We start from the raw sequence: 17,581 nt of genomic DNA, 5'->3' as shown, positions 1-17,581 counted from the left end.
CTTGTGCAAGTCTCTCACACCTCTCGTGCCTTCATCACTGCAGTAGTCTGCTGATGGGGTCTACCTGCCTCAAGTCCCTCCCCATGGCAGTCATGAAAGGGATATTCCTAAAGTGAAGGTCTGATCATGTCCCCCCTCCCTCTACTTAATAAACTCCAGTGGTTGTCGTGGTTCCCCTGTAAGACTGTGAGCTCTCTGAGGTGTTTCTCCTCCTTGGAGTTAGCACAGTGGCTGTACATAGCGGGCACTCAGCATTTATTGAACTGAATGATTTAGTGACAGTGCTTGCCCACGCATCCCAGCACTCAGTCTGGTTCTTGTTCCATTGCATTGCACTGCCTCTAAGGGAGGAAGAGAGTGTCACTTAAGACGGTGGGAGGATGCTCATCTACAGATTAGTAGGTATGAAAAGGAGGGAGAAGATGTGCATAGGAGCGGGGGAAAGAGAGCCCAGGAGAGCGAGCTGAAGGAGTGGGGAAGCCCCCCCAGAAGCAGACCAAAGAAAATGAGAAGGAAGCCCACAGGGCTGGGTGAAGAGCAGGGGGAGACAGCACTTGGAAAGAACAAAAGGGAAGACATCGACAGAACATTATGATAGGGAACAGGGAGGCTTTCTGAAGATTAAGGAAACAAGTTCTCAAGAAAACACCCCGTATCCTTAAGCATGGAATCGGCCCCTGGGATGGGGCAGGGATGTTGGGAGAGGAAACATGGAGGCATAAATGGTCATTTACCTCCTGACTGCTAATCGGGGGCTGCACTCAGCTCAGCTATTGCTCCCTCATTCCAGACACAACCCCTGAAGCTCCCGATCCCCTCTGACTTTACCGATCAATGTCACATTAATGCTCTATGGGACCAAGGCACTTCTGCTCTCAGTTGTCAAAGTGCAGCCTTGCTTCATCTGGGGGGAAACTCAGCTACATGACAGGGCAGCAGAGTATACTGGGAAGAAGATAGAGTGGGGGGTTAGGTGCCATGGGTATTAGTCCTGGCTCTGCCACTCACAGTCTTCAGGATTTCTCCAGATTCAAGTTCTCCATTTACAAAATGAAGGGTTTGGATTCTATGTTTCTTATGGACCTTTGTTACTCCAAAACATGGTTCTAATTGGCCAGTAGTGTTACTCTTTTTCTTTTTTTTCCTTGCCACTCTGAAAGGGGTGTAAGTGGAAAGTACACTGAATTTAAAGTCAGTCATTTATAACCTTTGTGACCTTGTACAAGGCCTCTCCGGGCCTCTACTTCCATATCTGGAAAAGGAAGGAGTTGGACCAGATGATCTACTGTGGTACCTAGAGGGGCAGTAAGGTACAGGAGGAGTAGTGGTTTTTGAATCAGAGGACCTGGATTCAAATCTTGCCTTTGTCACTACCTGCAAGTCACCTCACCTTTCTGAGACTCAGTCTCCCCATTTGTAAAATGAGAAGGTTGTGAAGAGACAACCTTTGAGATCCCATATTTTTTATCTTAGGCACCTTCCCAACTTCCTCAGTTGCCTCTCCCTTATGATAGGAGGGCTGAAGGGTAGAACAATAAACTCCACAACTCTCTGAACTCTTCAGGTAACTCTCCATTTTCCATCAATAGCTCTGCTTGGTTTTGACTCCATGGAACATCCTATGGGCTGGTGTGTGTCGTCTTCTCCTCCTCCTTCAGGGCAGGCAACGTCTTTCTTTTTCTTCTTTGTATCACCAGCACTTAATACAGGGCCTTGCCTACTAGTACATGCTTTATAAATATTTATTGAATTGAATTTAGTGAACCCCTGGATCTATAAGCCTCAGATCCTTCTAGCTCTGAATCTCTGATCCTTCGAGAGTTAGCTCGCTCCAAATGAGGTGACCCTGCTAAGTATACATTTATCTGAAGCCACTGAGACAAGAATCAGGGAACTATTAGATCTTCAGCCAGTCCCTTAATCACCAAGTCTCAATTTCTTCATCTTAAAGATAAAAATAATCATACTTGCAGAGTTGTCTAGGAAGCACACTATAAAATAAAAAGTGTCCTCAAAATCCAAGTTATTATCATTGTTATTTCCAAGCTCTGGCTTACTATTGACCATACTTCTAACAGTATAACCAAACAGGACAAAGGGACCTTTGGCAAAGGCCAAGCACTAAGAGAATTGTTTCCTAACTCGAGGGTTGATTTAAGCTCTGGGTGACAGGGGGAAAAGAACTCCATTCTTCCACCTTCTTAATCAAAACCTTCAGGACCATGTGGAAAAAAAAAATCAAACAAACCTTCCGTCAAACTGTCAGGGCTGGTTACACTGACTGACCATAAATAGCTATGTCAGGAGACATAATACATGACTTCCAAACAAAAACAGGACAAAGAGGTAGGGGAATGAACGGGGTTTTATTTTGGTGGTTGTTATTGTTGGAAAAAAATTTCTAGGCCAAATTTTCACCAACAGAGTATATCAGTGTCTGCATCTCTCCATCTGTTTTGGGCTTTCTTGTGTCAATATTCTGGAGTTCTCTTCAGAAACACCAATCATTTCTCATAAGCACATTTCCCCTCCTTCCCCATGGAAAACTCTTGCCAATGGCAACATATCCAGACCAACTTAGGACCAGGATCCAAAAAGCCCTAGGTGTGGGAAGGAGTGTTAACATATACCTAACGCCATGGTGATTTACAACTCTAATTAAACCATTTGGAGACACTTGAGGACACCATCAGAGTTAACACCAGCGGGTGGAAAAGCACTGACCAACCAATCACGAGCCTTGTTCTTGATATGCAGTTAGGCAGATGTGTGATCCCTGGCAGAACCATCAAGCTGCCCTTCTGGAAACAGGGTTGCCACCTGCCCCCATTTCCTGAAGGCTAGTACTATCATTTGCAGTCATTAAGTGCCCACTCCCAGTGTAGGCATGGTTTCCAATAGATTAAAGACCCAACCTCAAAGGGCCTTCGTGTTGTGAAGGGTAATGAGGTAATGGCTAGAAAGTGCTTTTAGATGCTGGGAGAAACATGCTATAGGAAAGTCTATTTCCTGCCACTCACTACCATTATCCTCATTAGGAAGATGGACACTGGCTCCAAATCTGCTCCATCTTTGCTTCTCCTGAGGAAAAGTCAAGAGGGACTAAAGTTAATGCTGTAGTATAGGGAATGGCCAAAGAGCAGCCAAAGGCAGAGCCATAACTAGGAATCTTTACACCTGGAACAAATACCACCAGCCATACCTGGGACAAGCACACAAAGCGTATGCTCAGTTGGGGAGTGGGAGGAGGGGAGGAAGAAGAGGGCAGAAAGACTATGGAGCTCACCCTGGCTGCTGCCACCTAGGCAGCTTCCTTTTTTGTCTAATTACTCTTGCTAATTAGGCTCTAAGTTCTAGGTTTTTTTCTGTGTTGTTGAAGGATGGCAAATGCCTTCAGTCCCCTCTAAATTCATCATCCTCAGACAAAGCCTTAGTTGTCTTACTCTAATTATAGGGCCAGCCTTGGGGCCACATAGGGCTAGTCAGAGTTTTCTATGTTACCCCTGAAACAGGCATAAAGAAAAGAAAACAAATTATACTGATCCTGTGATAAGTATAACATATTTTCTGAAAAACTGGAAATATTACAACGTAGAGACTTATGAGGAAGTTCTAAACGACTGACAATGGAGAAAGGTGTCTTTTAGAACAATTGTTACAATTTTGATTTTTGGGGGGAAAAATATGGTGCCCATTTGTTAATGATGCTAGTAAATCCTGGCTCTTCTCCTTGACCAAGTGTTTTGAGAACCACAGCAGGAAGAGACACTGGGCTTGGGATCTGTCCTTGTTTGACTCCATAGTGTGGGCTTTGCCACAGGCTGAGGCCCCTGAAAGGAATGGGTATGGTTTGGTATTCCTGTTTTGAGTGTTTGCTTTACCTTAGCCCCAACTTTATCAGCTGTGGGCCCAGCTTGTCCAACTGATCAGCCAGCAATATTTTCTGAGCGCCTTCTATGTGCCCAACTCTGTGTTAGGTCTCATAGGGGATGTCAAGGGGTAAATATAAAGAAGTGAATAGACTTCCTCGAGGGCAGAATTGCCCTCTATGGGGTTATGATCATGTTAAGAAAATAAGACTAACACATCTAAAACAATTATCCAAAGCTATAAGAGTTAAATTGTAGTAAAGGAAAGAGAGGAAAATCGTTAAGGCCCAGAGTGGACAGGGAAGGCTTCAAGAAAAAGGTGAGGTTTAAATGTGACCTTGAAGAATGACTAGGATTTGAAGAGACAGAGACAGCTTCCTCTTCAGAGTTCAGGTTTTTTGTATTCCTGGAAATCTTTTGGGAACATCACTTTTGCTGATTCTTTGGGAGGAAAGAATGATGTACCTTAGGCTATCAGTCAACCTTTGCCTGACAGTTTACCCAGTGGTCTCTTGAAAAATCAAAGGAAGGGGGGCAGCTAGGTGGCATAGTGAATAGTGTACTGACCCCAGAGTCAGGAGGACCTGAGTCCAATATCCGGCCTCAGATACTTAACACTTACTAGCCATGTGACCTTGGGCAAGTCACTTAACCTCAATTGCCCTGCCTTCCCCCCTCCAAAAAGCAAATCAAAGCAGGTCTGAATTAACAGCAACAACAACTAACATTTATATAGGGCTTTAAGGTTTGCAAAGCACTTGACATGTTCTCTTATTTGATCATCACAACAACTCCTTGAAGTGAGTGCTTTTATTATCCTCATTTTACAGATGAGGAAGCAGAGGCAGACAGAGGTGAAGTGACTCGCCCAAGGTCACACAGCTAGTAAATGTATGAAGTTAGATTTAAACTCAGGTCTTCCTCATTCCAGGCCAAGCACTCTTCTTTAACTCTTCCACTTAACTGCTACATTTTGCCAAATGAAAATGTCGATTTGTTGTTTTGTCTTATTGGGGGGTTCAAAAAAAAAACATGTACACACACACCCAGAGGAAGAAACTGCTTCTATTTCAATTCTACCTGTTGTTGGGTGAAACTCTCAGCATCTGAAGTACTCAAAAAGGAAGAAAGAAGAACCGTTTGTAATCCTTTAAGCAAGAGAGAAAGTCAATTTCAACTTTGGAGGAACTTGGCCCGAACTTCTGGAGCCGAAAGAGTTTTGTGGAAATCAGGAAATCAGAATTAAGGAGAGGCCAGTAGGTCTTTGAGTTGGGAGAATATTTAAAACATCCAGCAAAGTTTAATGATGAGCCTCTGGGGCTGGGCAATTTTTAATGAGAAGGAAAGGGAAAGAGGCAAGTGACCCCGACTCCAATGTCACCTTCTCGTGGTGTTAGAGGGGGAAAAAGAGAGAAATACGCCTCCCCGTGAGCAAGCAGCCTGTCAGTGCAATGATCTCTAGGCATGACCATCCAGACACGATGGAGAAGGGAAAAGTGGCACTGTTTACATCGGCACAATCTGCAATTCTTCTGCTTTATCCGCAGGATTAACAACACCTCCAGCAGTCAAATTCTGATGCATCAGGTTGCTGAACAATGATGCTCAGGTAATTTACAAGAGGAGATTTGGTTCCAAGGGTTAAACCTTCCTCAGTATTGATTCTCTTTCATTTTGACATCTTTTCAATTTAAACAGGTGAACCTCTTCCCAATCAGTCCAAAATTGAAATAACTATTAGGTGCAAGGCACTGCACTGTGCATACATAGGTCAAAATGACACAACAGTTCATGCCCTAAGCTCCCTGAGAATCTCCTGGGGAGTGGGGTAGTAACTGGGGAGTTATGACATGCACCTAAAGAAGTACAATCAAAGCTCAAGTGTGATGGGGCAAAGAAGACATCCAAATGAAATGCTCTGGGAAAATTCAAGGATAGAGTGATTACTTTTACCTAGGGAGACCAGATGAAGTTTTATGGAGGAGATGGCCCCTGAGCTGAGCCTCAAAGGAAGATAAAGTTTTCAAGAGGAAAAAAAAATGAGGAAGGAGTATATTCCAAGCATGAGGGATAGCCTGAACCCATGCACAGAGGTGAGAGAAGGTAGGATCAGACTGTAGAAGAGCTGGAAGTCAAGTCTAGCTGACTAACAGAGCACATGAGGATTAGTATGAAATAAGGCTGAAAACACAGACTGGAGACAGACTGTGGGGTAGCAGGGATGGAGAGCCTTAAATTCTTGCCTAAAGAATTTGTACTTCAATCCATAGGGCATAATCAAAGACTTCTGAGCTGGGAAGTAGACCTGTGCCTTAAGAAGATTATTTTAGGGGGAGGCTAGGTGGCACAGTGAATAGAGCACCAGCCCTGAAGTCAGAAAGACCTGAGTTCAGACTCTTAACACTTTACTAGCTGTGTGACCTTGGGCAAGTCACTTAACCCCAATTGCCCTGCCCTCCCCCCTCCAAAAAAACAACAAAAAAAGATTTTTTTAGTACCTGTGTGAAGGATGAAGAAGGGAGAAAATGGAGGAATGAAATCAGTTAAGAGGCTATTATAATAGGCTAGATAAGAGATAAAGAGGGCTTAACTTGGGTGGTGGCAATGGGCATGGGTAGACAAGAACAGATGGAAGAACTATTGTATAGAGGATCAACAGAAGTTGGAGACTAATTGGATAAATGAACAAATAAGCTGTGGGTCTTCACAAATTACCCTACGTCAGAATGACAAATAGAGTCATAGAAGGGCCGTTACAAAGGTCACATGAATAGAATTGTTATTTCTCTTCTGTAAAGTGCTACTGGGATCCTTTCCCAAAGTTGTGTCCATGATTACACTATCCTGTGACCTACAGAGAGTCATAAAATTATATTTATATTTTCTCAGGAAAAGGAATTCAAATGGCTCTGTGGATGAATACTCCAGTGTTGAGGAGGTAGGAGTCTCTTCTAATAGACCAGAACCCCACCCTGTCAAAGCCTTTCCTAATCCTCCCCAACTGCTGCTTTCCCCAGGAAAGGAAGGCTAACTACTGTATATTTATTGTGTTTTATTCTGGTTATATTTATTCTGCATATACTTATATATGTACATGTTGCCTCCCTCAAGACAATGTGTTTACTGAACTGGCAACAAAGGAGATATCCATCAATTTGCAAAAAGCTAAACAAAATTGTGGTATATGAATATAATAGAACATTTCTGTTCTATAAGAAATGACACATATGATGAATATAGAGAAATATGGAAAAATGTATAGGAATTGATGCAGAGTGAAAAAAGGAGAGCTAAGAAAATAATATAAACAATGACAACAACAATGTAAATGAAAGGAACAATAACTATAAAACAAATGACCACTGCAGAATTATAAAGAACAAGCAAGCCCACAATGAGATGGGAGATCTTGAAGTGAGGTGTATCTCATATATTTTCAGATTTTTTTCAATGTATTGACCAGTTTCATGGGTTCTTTTCTCTTCTTCCTCCTCTTTCTCTCTTAAGAAATATTCTTTGTTATATGGGATAGCTCCCTGGAAAAGGGTAGGGAGAAGATAAAAAATAAATTTAGGTAATATAAAAACAAAAAATAAAACTTTACTTTGAAATAGAATGTAAAGTTCTTTAGGGGAGAGATTGTTGCATTCTTTGTATTTGTATCCCTAGCACCTGACACAGAAGCTACCTAGCACACAGTAGGTACTTAATAAATACTCACTGGTTGATTGAGTTACAAGCTAAGGGAATACTTGAAGGAAATGGACCTCTTTCTTCCCTGCCCCTGGCAGAGCCCTAAATCCAAACATGCCAAAGGCTCTCACGAGTGCGCCAGGAGGATTCCTTACACGGCACACTTACCCTAACTGGTCCAAACATCTGAAGACCTTGGGGATTCCACCAAGGTGGTGGGTTGAATTTCATTAGCATGTCTCAGAAGTGCTGCCTGCTGAACAATATAGCTCAATACCCTTGCCCATTTCATTTCCCCCCTTCTTACAGAGACACTGACATGGCAGACAGGGAAGAATCTCTAGAGACAAAAGATAATGGCAATGGAGACAAGACTACCAATCCTTAGCAAACAGAGTGAGAATAGCATCCTGCTCCTATGCATAACAAACAACTCTTCCTACATAGATAGTGGATATTGCATGTTGAATTTTTAAAAATTCATGATTAAGGAGGAATTTGATATTTTCTAACCTGATATTTCCTTTGTGTCTGAACTTTTTTTCTAGATGGCTGTTAAATTGACAATAGGAAATTCAATTTGTGGTTGAGAAATAGAGTACAAAGACAAATTGACAGACAACATGTTAGAATGGAGCGCCTTGGACTGGGAATCCAAAGATCTGGATTCCAGTACTAGCTCATCCACTTTCCAGATGTCTGACCTTGGGCAATCATTTAACTGTTCAGTGCTTCAGGTTTCTCATCCGTAAGATGAAAATCAAAATCTCAGGGTTGGATAGAACTTCAGAGGCTATCTAATCTTCCCTGTGCCTGAAAAAACAAATCTTCCCAACAACATATCCTATTAGTGGCCAATTTTTATCTAAAGACTTCTAAGGAGGAGATGTACTACTCCGGAGACAACTTATTCCATTTGGAGTTAGCTCTAATTGTTTGAAAGTTCTTGTATACATGAAGCCTAAATTTTCATCTATGCCATTTCTACTCATTTTTATTCTCATCAGCTTATAAATTTAGACTTCATTCCTCTCTGTCTCTGTCTCTGTCTCTGTCTCTGTCTCTGTCTCTGTCTCTGTCTCTGTCTCTGTCTCTCTCTCTCTCTCTCTCTCTCTCTCTCTCTCTCTCTCTCTCTCTCCCCCTTTCTCTGTCTCTGTCTCTTGCTTTCTGTGTGTGTATGTCTCTCTCTGTTTCTCTCCCCATCTCTGTCTCTCTCTTTCCCTCTCTCTCTCTCTCTCTGAAAATCAGGGTGTTTACCTCTCTCTGATCCTATGATTCACCACCAATTCTCCTTGTCCTTTTAAAGTTCACTGCAGAGTTGAATAATCACATATGCCAGGTCTTGTAGTAGCCAAGGATGCCATTCATTTGAGCTAGATGACTTGAACTCATAGGGGGCAGTTAGATACCCCTTAGCACAGTACTACATACTTATTTTTAGCACCAACTTCCCATCTACCATGTTTGTACTGTCCTTTATAGTTCAAAGATCATTCGCTTGGGCAGAGAAAACAGAAACAAAATGAAGTCAAGCTTCTCTGCCTGTTCTCTGTCATCAGTTATCACCATCCCAATCACTCTGGTCTCTTTTTGTTATTCTTAGCTTTCCTTGCCAGGCTCAACTCATTCCAAGCTTTAGCACTTCGGTCATTCTTCTTCTAGGACTATCTCATGTTTTTATATTCATGCCTCATTACCTACCCCTGCATCCATCTTTTGGATATGTCTTTTAAAAATAATATAGTTGGTGAGGACAATTTCCGTCGTTCCTCTTCAGAATTGTCTTTACTGATTGTGTTTGAAGATGAAATAGTAGATGGATGTAACACAACTTGAGAAATCTATGCTATAACCATTATGAATAAACACACTGGCCCACTGGAGGGCCTCCTCCACTCCTTTCACCCTTTTAGAATCCAGCAAAGTTCCCAGAAGAACTTTCCAGTTTGAACTTGCCTACTGCGATCATTTAGGACATGGTTAGGTGACAGGGAGAAGAGGAAAGGAAGGGGTAGGGAATGAGTGAACTTGCAATTATTATTTCCTTTCATTCAAGTTTTTTTTTCCTTCTGAAAGGTGGATATTTCTCAAAGAGCCAAATAAGAACTTGGAACAGATTTCTTTTGTGCATAAACAGACGGCCCCAGACATGAGCTGATCAGCAATTTCCCCTTTTTCAAGAATAAACTTCCCTGCCTTATCCTATCATTGTTTATAAAAACAAAGGGAAAATCTGAGTTTCTAAAGGGAGCTACTGCTCCCCACTCAGTGGGGCACTGAGAACAATATTCAGGCCTGCAAATCTTTCAGAAGAAAATAAACTGAAAGAATACTTCCCTGGCAGCTGTCTTCACTTGGTCTATTTTCTAGCAGCTGAGAAAATGAATGTAGATGAAACCATTTCATTGGAGAAAATTGCTTCAACCAGGCTTTCCATCTTTGTTGGTTCTTGAGTGATGCTAACACAGGGCTCATTCACCATCTCAATCCTGTCTTCATGCTGTCCATCCATAAGCTATAGAGTACCATGGACAATACCTTTAAACTTTGTTGAAATACATTTCATGTCCTGAGACACTTTAGGGTACGGTGTTGTTTATGTTAGTAGTGGTAGGGATATGGGTGTGTGTGTGTGTGTGTGTGTGTGTGTGTGTGTGTGTGCGCACGCAAGCGTGCACAGGTATGCATGCACTCTAACCAGGATCTGAGCATGATAAATGTTAAGTGGTCAACATGGATGGCTTGCAAGAAATTCTACATAAAATCAGAATAAAACGGACAGAAAAAGATGAAGGCTTCAAGAGCCTAAAACCTTCAGGACCACTTATTGGACTTTGGGCTATGGTAACCTCTCTCTCATTTGAATTCCTATAGTACAAAATCACAGCATTACAAAAGAGTCTTAAAACTTTGAATATTAGAATATATGTCAGAGGTGGAAGGGACTTTGGAACTTTAGAATACAAAATGTTAGAGCTGGAAAGGGTTTGAGAAAATATCAGAACACAGAATGTTGGAGGAGGAGAGAACACATTATAGCAAGAAGAAACTTCTAAATCTAGTCTTTAGATATAATCTAGTCCAACCCACTCATTTTAAAAAAAAGAACCTAATTTCTGTACTAGTTATCTGTAAAGTAACTACTTACTCCCTTGTTACTACACCTCTTCTATTACTGGATTGACAATCAATGCTTGCTAAGGATCTATGATATACAAGAGTTAGGTGCTAGACATACAAAGAAAATAAAATATTACTGCCCTCAAGGAGCTTACATTCTACCAGGGGAACCAATGTGTACTGAAAAGTAGATACAAGATAATTTGTGGAGGGATAATTAGAAGAGGCTTCATAGAGGAAGTAGTGTCTGAGCTGACTCTTGAAAGAAGACAGATTCTGCAAGGGAGAGATGAAGAACAAGTGTGCTCCACAGTTAGCTACCTCTTCTACTGGCATTTAATGTCTTCCATATTTCTATCTCCTTTCCCCAACTAGACTGTGGGCTCTATGAAACTACAGACCATTTTCTCATAGTCCCTTGAGGCCTCCATAATTACGGCAGTAGTGGGGATATGGCAGATGATATCCTTGGACAAATCGATTGGAGAAAAGTGAGAGTTTTTCTAATTGGATGCAGATTGAAAGTGACATGATTCCATGTTGATATAATGAAGACAGAAAGGGACTGACCCAAGGGTGATATTATTTTAGTTTGACATTATTTTAAGCCTGTAGGATTATCAGGCTATTAAATCCTCATCTGATGCCTCATCATGGTGTAGAGATGACCCTGGGTTCACAAATGCTTTGCCAGCAGAGCAGAAGATCGGTCCTGTTCTGCCAAACTCTAAAGGCTTTGAGCATAGCCCTGACAACAGATGTCTTCCACTGTCCAAAGATCATCTTGGCTAAAGATACAGAGAAGCTCATCGCCAGCAAGCTGACCACTAGGTAATGCACTCTTTGTTCATGGTGACTCATTAAGCAGAAAAAAAGTTATTTTTGTCCCCGTGTTGCACACACACAGAGTTGTTAAGGGCATTCAGATATCACCTGACCAACTTTTCCTCTTTGAACAGATGAGGGAACTTGGGTCAGGAAGAATTGACTTATCCAAGGTCACACAGCTCAGTGCCCGAACTAAGGCTTGAACCCAGGTTTCCTGATCCCAGTTCCATACACTTGCAAAATGGAAAAGTCCAGTTAGTGACAATATATGCAAAAGAACTTTGACAAAATATGGCATGCTATAGAAATGTAGATGGTCCTGTCATTACCATCATTGTTATAATAGACTCCAGCTGGGGCACCTACTATCTTTTATCTTATGTCTCATCACTTAGCACACAGAAATAAGAATTCATGCTCTGAGTTAGTCACTAACTAGAAAGGGTTTAAGCAACCCTTCTTACCCTATCCATGTCTATTGCCTACTAATCCAGACTAGCTAAGCAAAAAATAGGTTCTCAGAGATACTCAGAAAGGCTTAAAACCGTAGGAAGAAATTTATTGTGGGAACAAGATTAATTAATGAAAAGGCTCAGACCTCTACCCTATTCCTTTCAATCCGACTTGGCCAAAATGTACTATATCACTTCAACAGGAAAGCTGAAGAAGACACTTGGGGAAAATGTATCTGGGCTCCCTGAAGGATGACACACCACACTTGTAAAATCTTCTAAAGCAGAGGTCTTGGGGCTCAGTTACTGTTAGGAGGTTTTAAGCTGTTTTAAGCCGAAGATAATTCATGTGTTTAAAGCCCCACATTTATTGCTTCTTGGCAGTAGCTTCTGCACAGAGGTTAACCCCAGTCAGTGAGGGAAGGAAGCAAATAAAAGAAGGGTTCCAGTGGCAGCTCCTGCCACCAGCCCCAATTCCTCTGGTAGGCTGGAAAAGGGCCATCTTGAACTCCTCTCTGTCCCCAACACTGAGTGACAATGGCAACACAGGAAAGGCTTTTAAGAACATATAATTCTATCGTCTTGCCCCCCACACACCCTGTCCCTATCTTTATAGATAAGGGAACTGAAACACTAAGAGATTAACTAACTTAAAGGTCATATAGTTAGTAGCAGAGAAGGGACTAAAACCCAGGTCTCCTGTAGAGAGGAAACTAGGCTTTGATTCAGAAGAACTCTGAGAAAATTCAAATCCCAGCTCTACAACTTATTGCTATATCACTTGGGCAAACTATTTATTCTTTCTGGGCCTCAGTTTCTCCCATCTACACAATGAGGAAATTAGAGGAAGTGAATGTTAAAGTCTCTTTTAGCTTTAAAAATATGGCCCCTTCCCATCTACCCCCAGCTCCAAATTCAGGGATTTTTTTCTTCTATACTAGACTCCTTTTTTTTTTTTTAAGTTACTGGAGATGAATGGAATGGAATAACAGAGGGCTTGTGTATAAGGAAGATCACACCTAGATCCCCTTACCCCATGCCTCAGCCCATGAATTGGGGCATACCTCAGACAACTCTCTCCCAACCTATCCCTCCATCCCTTCCACCCCCAGCTTTCTGTAATCCTCCCCTCAGTCACTGAGCTGGTGCTTCCTGAATCACACCCACAATATACTCTTGGAAGATTTAGTTTGTGGGCCCTCTGGGGCAACAAACTCAGTCATATCATGATCTGTAAGGGATCTCCTGTCTCCAAAGAGGTGTGACCAGACTCCCAGGCTAACTTCTGGCCCAGAAATTGGCCTCAAGGAGCTGATGACCTCACACCTCTGAAGTCCTTCAGGCCCTCTGAATTCTTTGGGTGAAAAATGATATTTCTGGAGTCTGACTCGCAGCCATGATTCCAGGCTGTTTTCATCCCTGGGTTTTATTCCCTGGGGGTCATTATCTCAGCCTTTCCGAACATGGGTTGTTGGATATTTTTCTGTTCTCTGCTTGGTGGAGTAAAGGCTCACATTTTTGTAGTTATGTTTTTTTGGCTGCCCCTTACCTCTGGGGTGAGGTATTTCATCACGATTTCCTTCCCTTTCTCTCCCAGTTTTTCATCTGGTGTAATTTCATACTCTGCCTGGAACAGAAAGAGAAAAAATATCAATATTTTTGGCTTACATACTTCATAGAAGCATAGGATGTTGGATCTGGAAGGGACCTTAGAGGTTGGTCATCTCATCTAATTCCCTTCATTTTATAGATGAGGACACTGAAGCAAACAGGGAGAGAGCTTTCCCAAGAGCACACAGCTAAATAGTAGCAAAACCAGGTTTAGAATTAAGGATGTGCTCTCAAAAGCAAATTATTAACATTTTGCTATAAGCATTTGCACCACAGAAATCAGCAAACACCATAAAACAAGCTTTATTTATTGTTTGGTCGGTGTCTATTCTTAAGAAAGTGATGGAGAAAATCTTAATAATGAATTTATTTTCTAGAAAGCTGGTTGTTGAACATTCACTGACACACAACTGCTTAGAATCTAGGTCTTTTGGCTCCCAGACACCTATATCATGGATATATATTACTTAAAACTCCTCTATAAGAGGAAAGGGGAGTCTAATATTTAAGGGGGATGCCACGACAATGCCCCATTTAAGGAAAATTCCATAATCCAGATATTCCATGTTCACAAGAATGGGACTGAAATCCAAAAGAAGACACAGCCTCCTCTAAGACTCATGCTGCTTGATCCAAGACGGTCTTATTCTTTCATACCTTTGACATTTGCCAAGGGAGAAAAAAATTGAAGAAAATGAGAAGTTCAGCCGAGCTGAGTTTTTGCAATGGCTTCTTTGCTGTGCACTGGATGAGGGAATTACAAATTGTTTATAGCTATTAAAAGAAACCCTACCACCCAAGGCCTTGTACTTATTCTGTTAGACATAGTCCAAAAGCATTGCTATTTAAAAGAAGGTAGGAGGAAATGATCTCAGCAGCAAAGAGGGATTGAAGTGCTTTCTCCAAGCATTTTCCTGTGGGCTTTTTATCTCTCCCTTCACTCCTTCATTCCTTCTTCAAGATAACCTCCCAATTCTATCCCCTTCTTAGTAAAGTTTTTTCTCACTCTAGTTCAGTATGCCATCTTGGAAAAGAGATGATTTGGGATTTCCTGCGAATACTGGTCAACAACATTAAGAAGTCTGTTTCCCCATATTTGGAGATCTTATCCACTGGAATTAGTCAAGATTGAGCTATATTCTTTAACATGGGAGAGGGACATGAAAAGGGAGGAGAGAAAACACATGACATTATAAGCATTCAGAATCAGGGTAAAGTTTTGGAAAGAGTATTAGCTTTGGAATCAAGAGACCTGGGATTGAATCCTAGCTTCTCAGGGCCTCACTTTCTTTCTCTGCAAAGTAAAAGAATTGGAGTAGATGATTGGACTCTCTGATTCTATCTCTGCCCAGAGACTAAACAAGTACTTGTAGCTAATGAACTGGTCATTTACTAGGTGGAGCTTATAGAACTGGTACTTTTAACTGTTTCCAGAGGGCAGAAAACAGTCTGCTTTCCCTTGATACTTCAATCTCCTTTTGACTCCTCTTCCCTTGATTCCCTCTTTTTCCCTACCAAATGGACAGCTCACACAGTGACACAGTCACACACACACACACACACACACACACACACACACACACACACACACATCCATTCCAATAAAATGGAAGGTGCTGGAGCCATTGCCCAATGACCTGAAGGGTCCTTTGTCCTTTTATGCATTTTTCCAGGATGACAGAAGGAAAACCAGTGGCCTCCAGAAGCTTGCAAAAAGAATTGTATTTACTTTGTGAAATTTTGTAGTGAACTGTTAATTGGACTGAATGAATAATTTTTACTTTTAAGATAATGGGAAGATTGTCTGAACCAGTTGTATATCTTGGCTTTCATTTGATTGCAGGAGTTGGGGGTAATATCTAATTCTTAAGTGACTGAAAGTAAGCCAGGGATGTTCCGTAGAATGAGTTCTCACTCGTGTCCAAGTGAGTGAACCTCTCAAACAGTGTGGGGGTATTCTGAGAGCAAAGACATCTTTCTCATGTCAAGGCCACAAGGGAGCAAGTTATTCCGGACAAGTAGCAAATCATGGCCAAGCTACGCTGGGCACCAATAGCAGGGTTCACTAGTCTAGTTATTTAGATATCCCCTAACCTTTTAAATGCATTTCAAATTACCCTATCCTAGTATAACATACCTTAATTTCCATATTCTCTTTTCCTTTGTAAATAAGACCTAGAAAATGCACTCTTATAGTCTGAAGTGTATACAGACAGGGAATGGGAAAGGAAGGGGGAAGTGTGTGCTGGAAACAGACTAAGATACCGTGTTGCAGTGGCAGAAAAAGAGCATAGGTAATTAGAGAATTATTGCCGATCTATGAATGAAAGGAGTGGTATATAGACTCATGAATCCAGAAGCCCAATGTCTCTAGTTCAACAAGGAAGTCTGAAAAAAAAACAGCAGAAAGCAAAAGCCTTGAAGTCAATATATCTTGTACATACCTATAAGTTGGCTTGTTGTTTCCCTCATCAGAATGTGGACCACTTAAGGTCAGAGATTATTTTTGCTCTTTTTTTTTAGTATCCCCAGCACTTAGCATAGTGAATCAGCTTCTGAATCAACTCTCAAAAGAAGAACTGGTAAGGCACCATAGGAACTGCCCCAGCCTACTTGGAAATACTTATTGGAACTTGGGTGGGCAGCTGTTTGAATATCATCTAGGGTAACAGCCCTACTTTGAACTTTGGATGGTCACTATCCTAAAATATCTTTCAAGACCCTTCAACTAAATATAAGTGTAAGGGTCACTGATCAATTTCAATTAACTGGCTAAAAATGTTAGTCCTCTGTGTGTGAAACCAAAACCAAATATTTCTTTCAGGTCAGCCACCTCCCAGAGAAAGATCGGCTGAGCAAACCAGCCCTAGTTCCAGAGGGGAAGGAACTGGGAGCACACTAGGACACAGAACACCAGCTCTAACATCAAAAGGCCTTTCTTTCCTTCTCATTCAGAGTCCATGTCAGGTCAACAACACTGGAAGAACATTTGTGTTGAAAGTGTCAAAAACAAGCCAATGGCTTCCAGCTCCATTTTCTAAGTCACTAATGATGGAACCTGTCTCCAAAAGGAAGAACAGAAAAAGGATAGACAGAAGGGGGAAAGAAAAAAGTGGAAGACTAAGCCTGAAGTAGAAATTATAAAGATACACAGTAGGGAACGAGTCAGGCTCTGGGAACAAGAGTCAAAAGTGAGTTTGACCCAAACTAAGCACACAATAGACCCATCCCTTCTCAGGTAAGGGGCTGATGTTTCTGCCTAATGTCTTCAAGGTCCATATTTAACTAGTAAGTAACAGGATATTCTAACAGCCTAGAATTATAATTAGAGTTTGGCTTGGTAGTTGTAAGACAATGACCTCAATTAAAGAGACATAAACTGTATACATAAAATGCTCCCATAATTATACTCTGTTATGTAGTGCTTTTCTGTAAGCAGAGTGGAAAGGAATCTCTCTAGCTCTTTCAAGACATAAAAGGAGAAGCTCTGAAACATAGCAGATAAACAGCTGGCTTTGGAGTCAGAAAGATCTGGGTTCAAGTATCGCCTTTGACTCATAATATAAGCTGTATGGCTTTGGGCAAGTAACCTCTAAGTGTCTTCCAGATAACTCTAAAATGATTTGTTGCAGAGTAAAAGGAAGTTCCTCACCTGGAGCAAGCTCTAGCTTACTTGGAAGAAATCACAGGTTGGATTTTTTTTTTAAAGAAATAATAGACTTGGGGCAGCTAGATGGTGCAGTGAATAGAGCACCGGCCCTGGAGTCAGGAGGACTTAAATTCAAATCTGACCTCAGACACTTAACAGAAAAAACTAGCTGTGTGACCTTAGGCAAGTCACTTAACCCCAATTGCCCTACCTTCCCCCCTCCAAAAAAAAAAAAAGAATAGACTTACTAGCCGTGTAAACTTGGGCAAGTCACTTAACTCCAACTGCCCTATCTTCCCCCCTCCAAAAAAGGAAAGAAAGAAAGAAAGAAAGAAAGAAAGAAAGAAAGAAAGAAAGAA

The 17,581-nt window shown here is 41.5% G+C and overlaps 1 protein-coding gene and 1 long non-coding RNA gene across 3 annotated transcripts in view; one reads left to right on the top strand and one right to left on the bottom strand.

Moving 5' to 3' along the window:
• The window catches only part of GRK5 (G protein-coupled receptor kinase 5), a 314,774-nt gene that overhangs the window by 82,635 nt on the left and 214,558 nt on the right, over nt 1-17,581 (bottom strand). For both annotated transcript variants that reach the window (XM_069099074.1, XM_069099075.1), the window contains one exon: nt 13,512-13,589. In XM_069099074.1, the coding sequence (XP_068955175.1) occupies nt 13,512-13,589 (78 nt within the window). The remainder of the gene's footprint in view (nt 1-13,511; nt 13,590-17,581) is intronic.
• LOC138169544 (uncharacterized) overlaps nt 1-17,581 on the top strand; it is a 49,567-nt gene that overhangs the window by 24,595 nt on the left and 7,391 nt on the right. The window lies entirely within an intron of this gene.

The sequence above is a fragment of the Petaurus breviceps genome, unplaced genomic scaffold (assembly GCF_028583685.1).
Source record: "Petaurus breviceps papuanus isolate PSGF00001 unplaced genomic scaffold, PetGlider_PUasm1.0 37, whole genome shotgun sequence".
In the NCBI taxonomy this organism is placed as follows: domain Eukaryota; kingdom Metazoa; phylum Chordata; class Mammalia; order Diprotodontia; family Petauridae; genus Petaurus; species Petaurus breviceps.
Note: the sequence above shows the minus strand (reverse complement) of the source record. Positions and strands in the feature narration are given on the sequence as shown.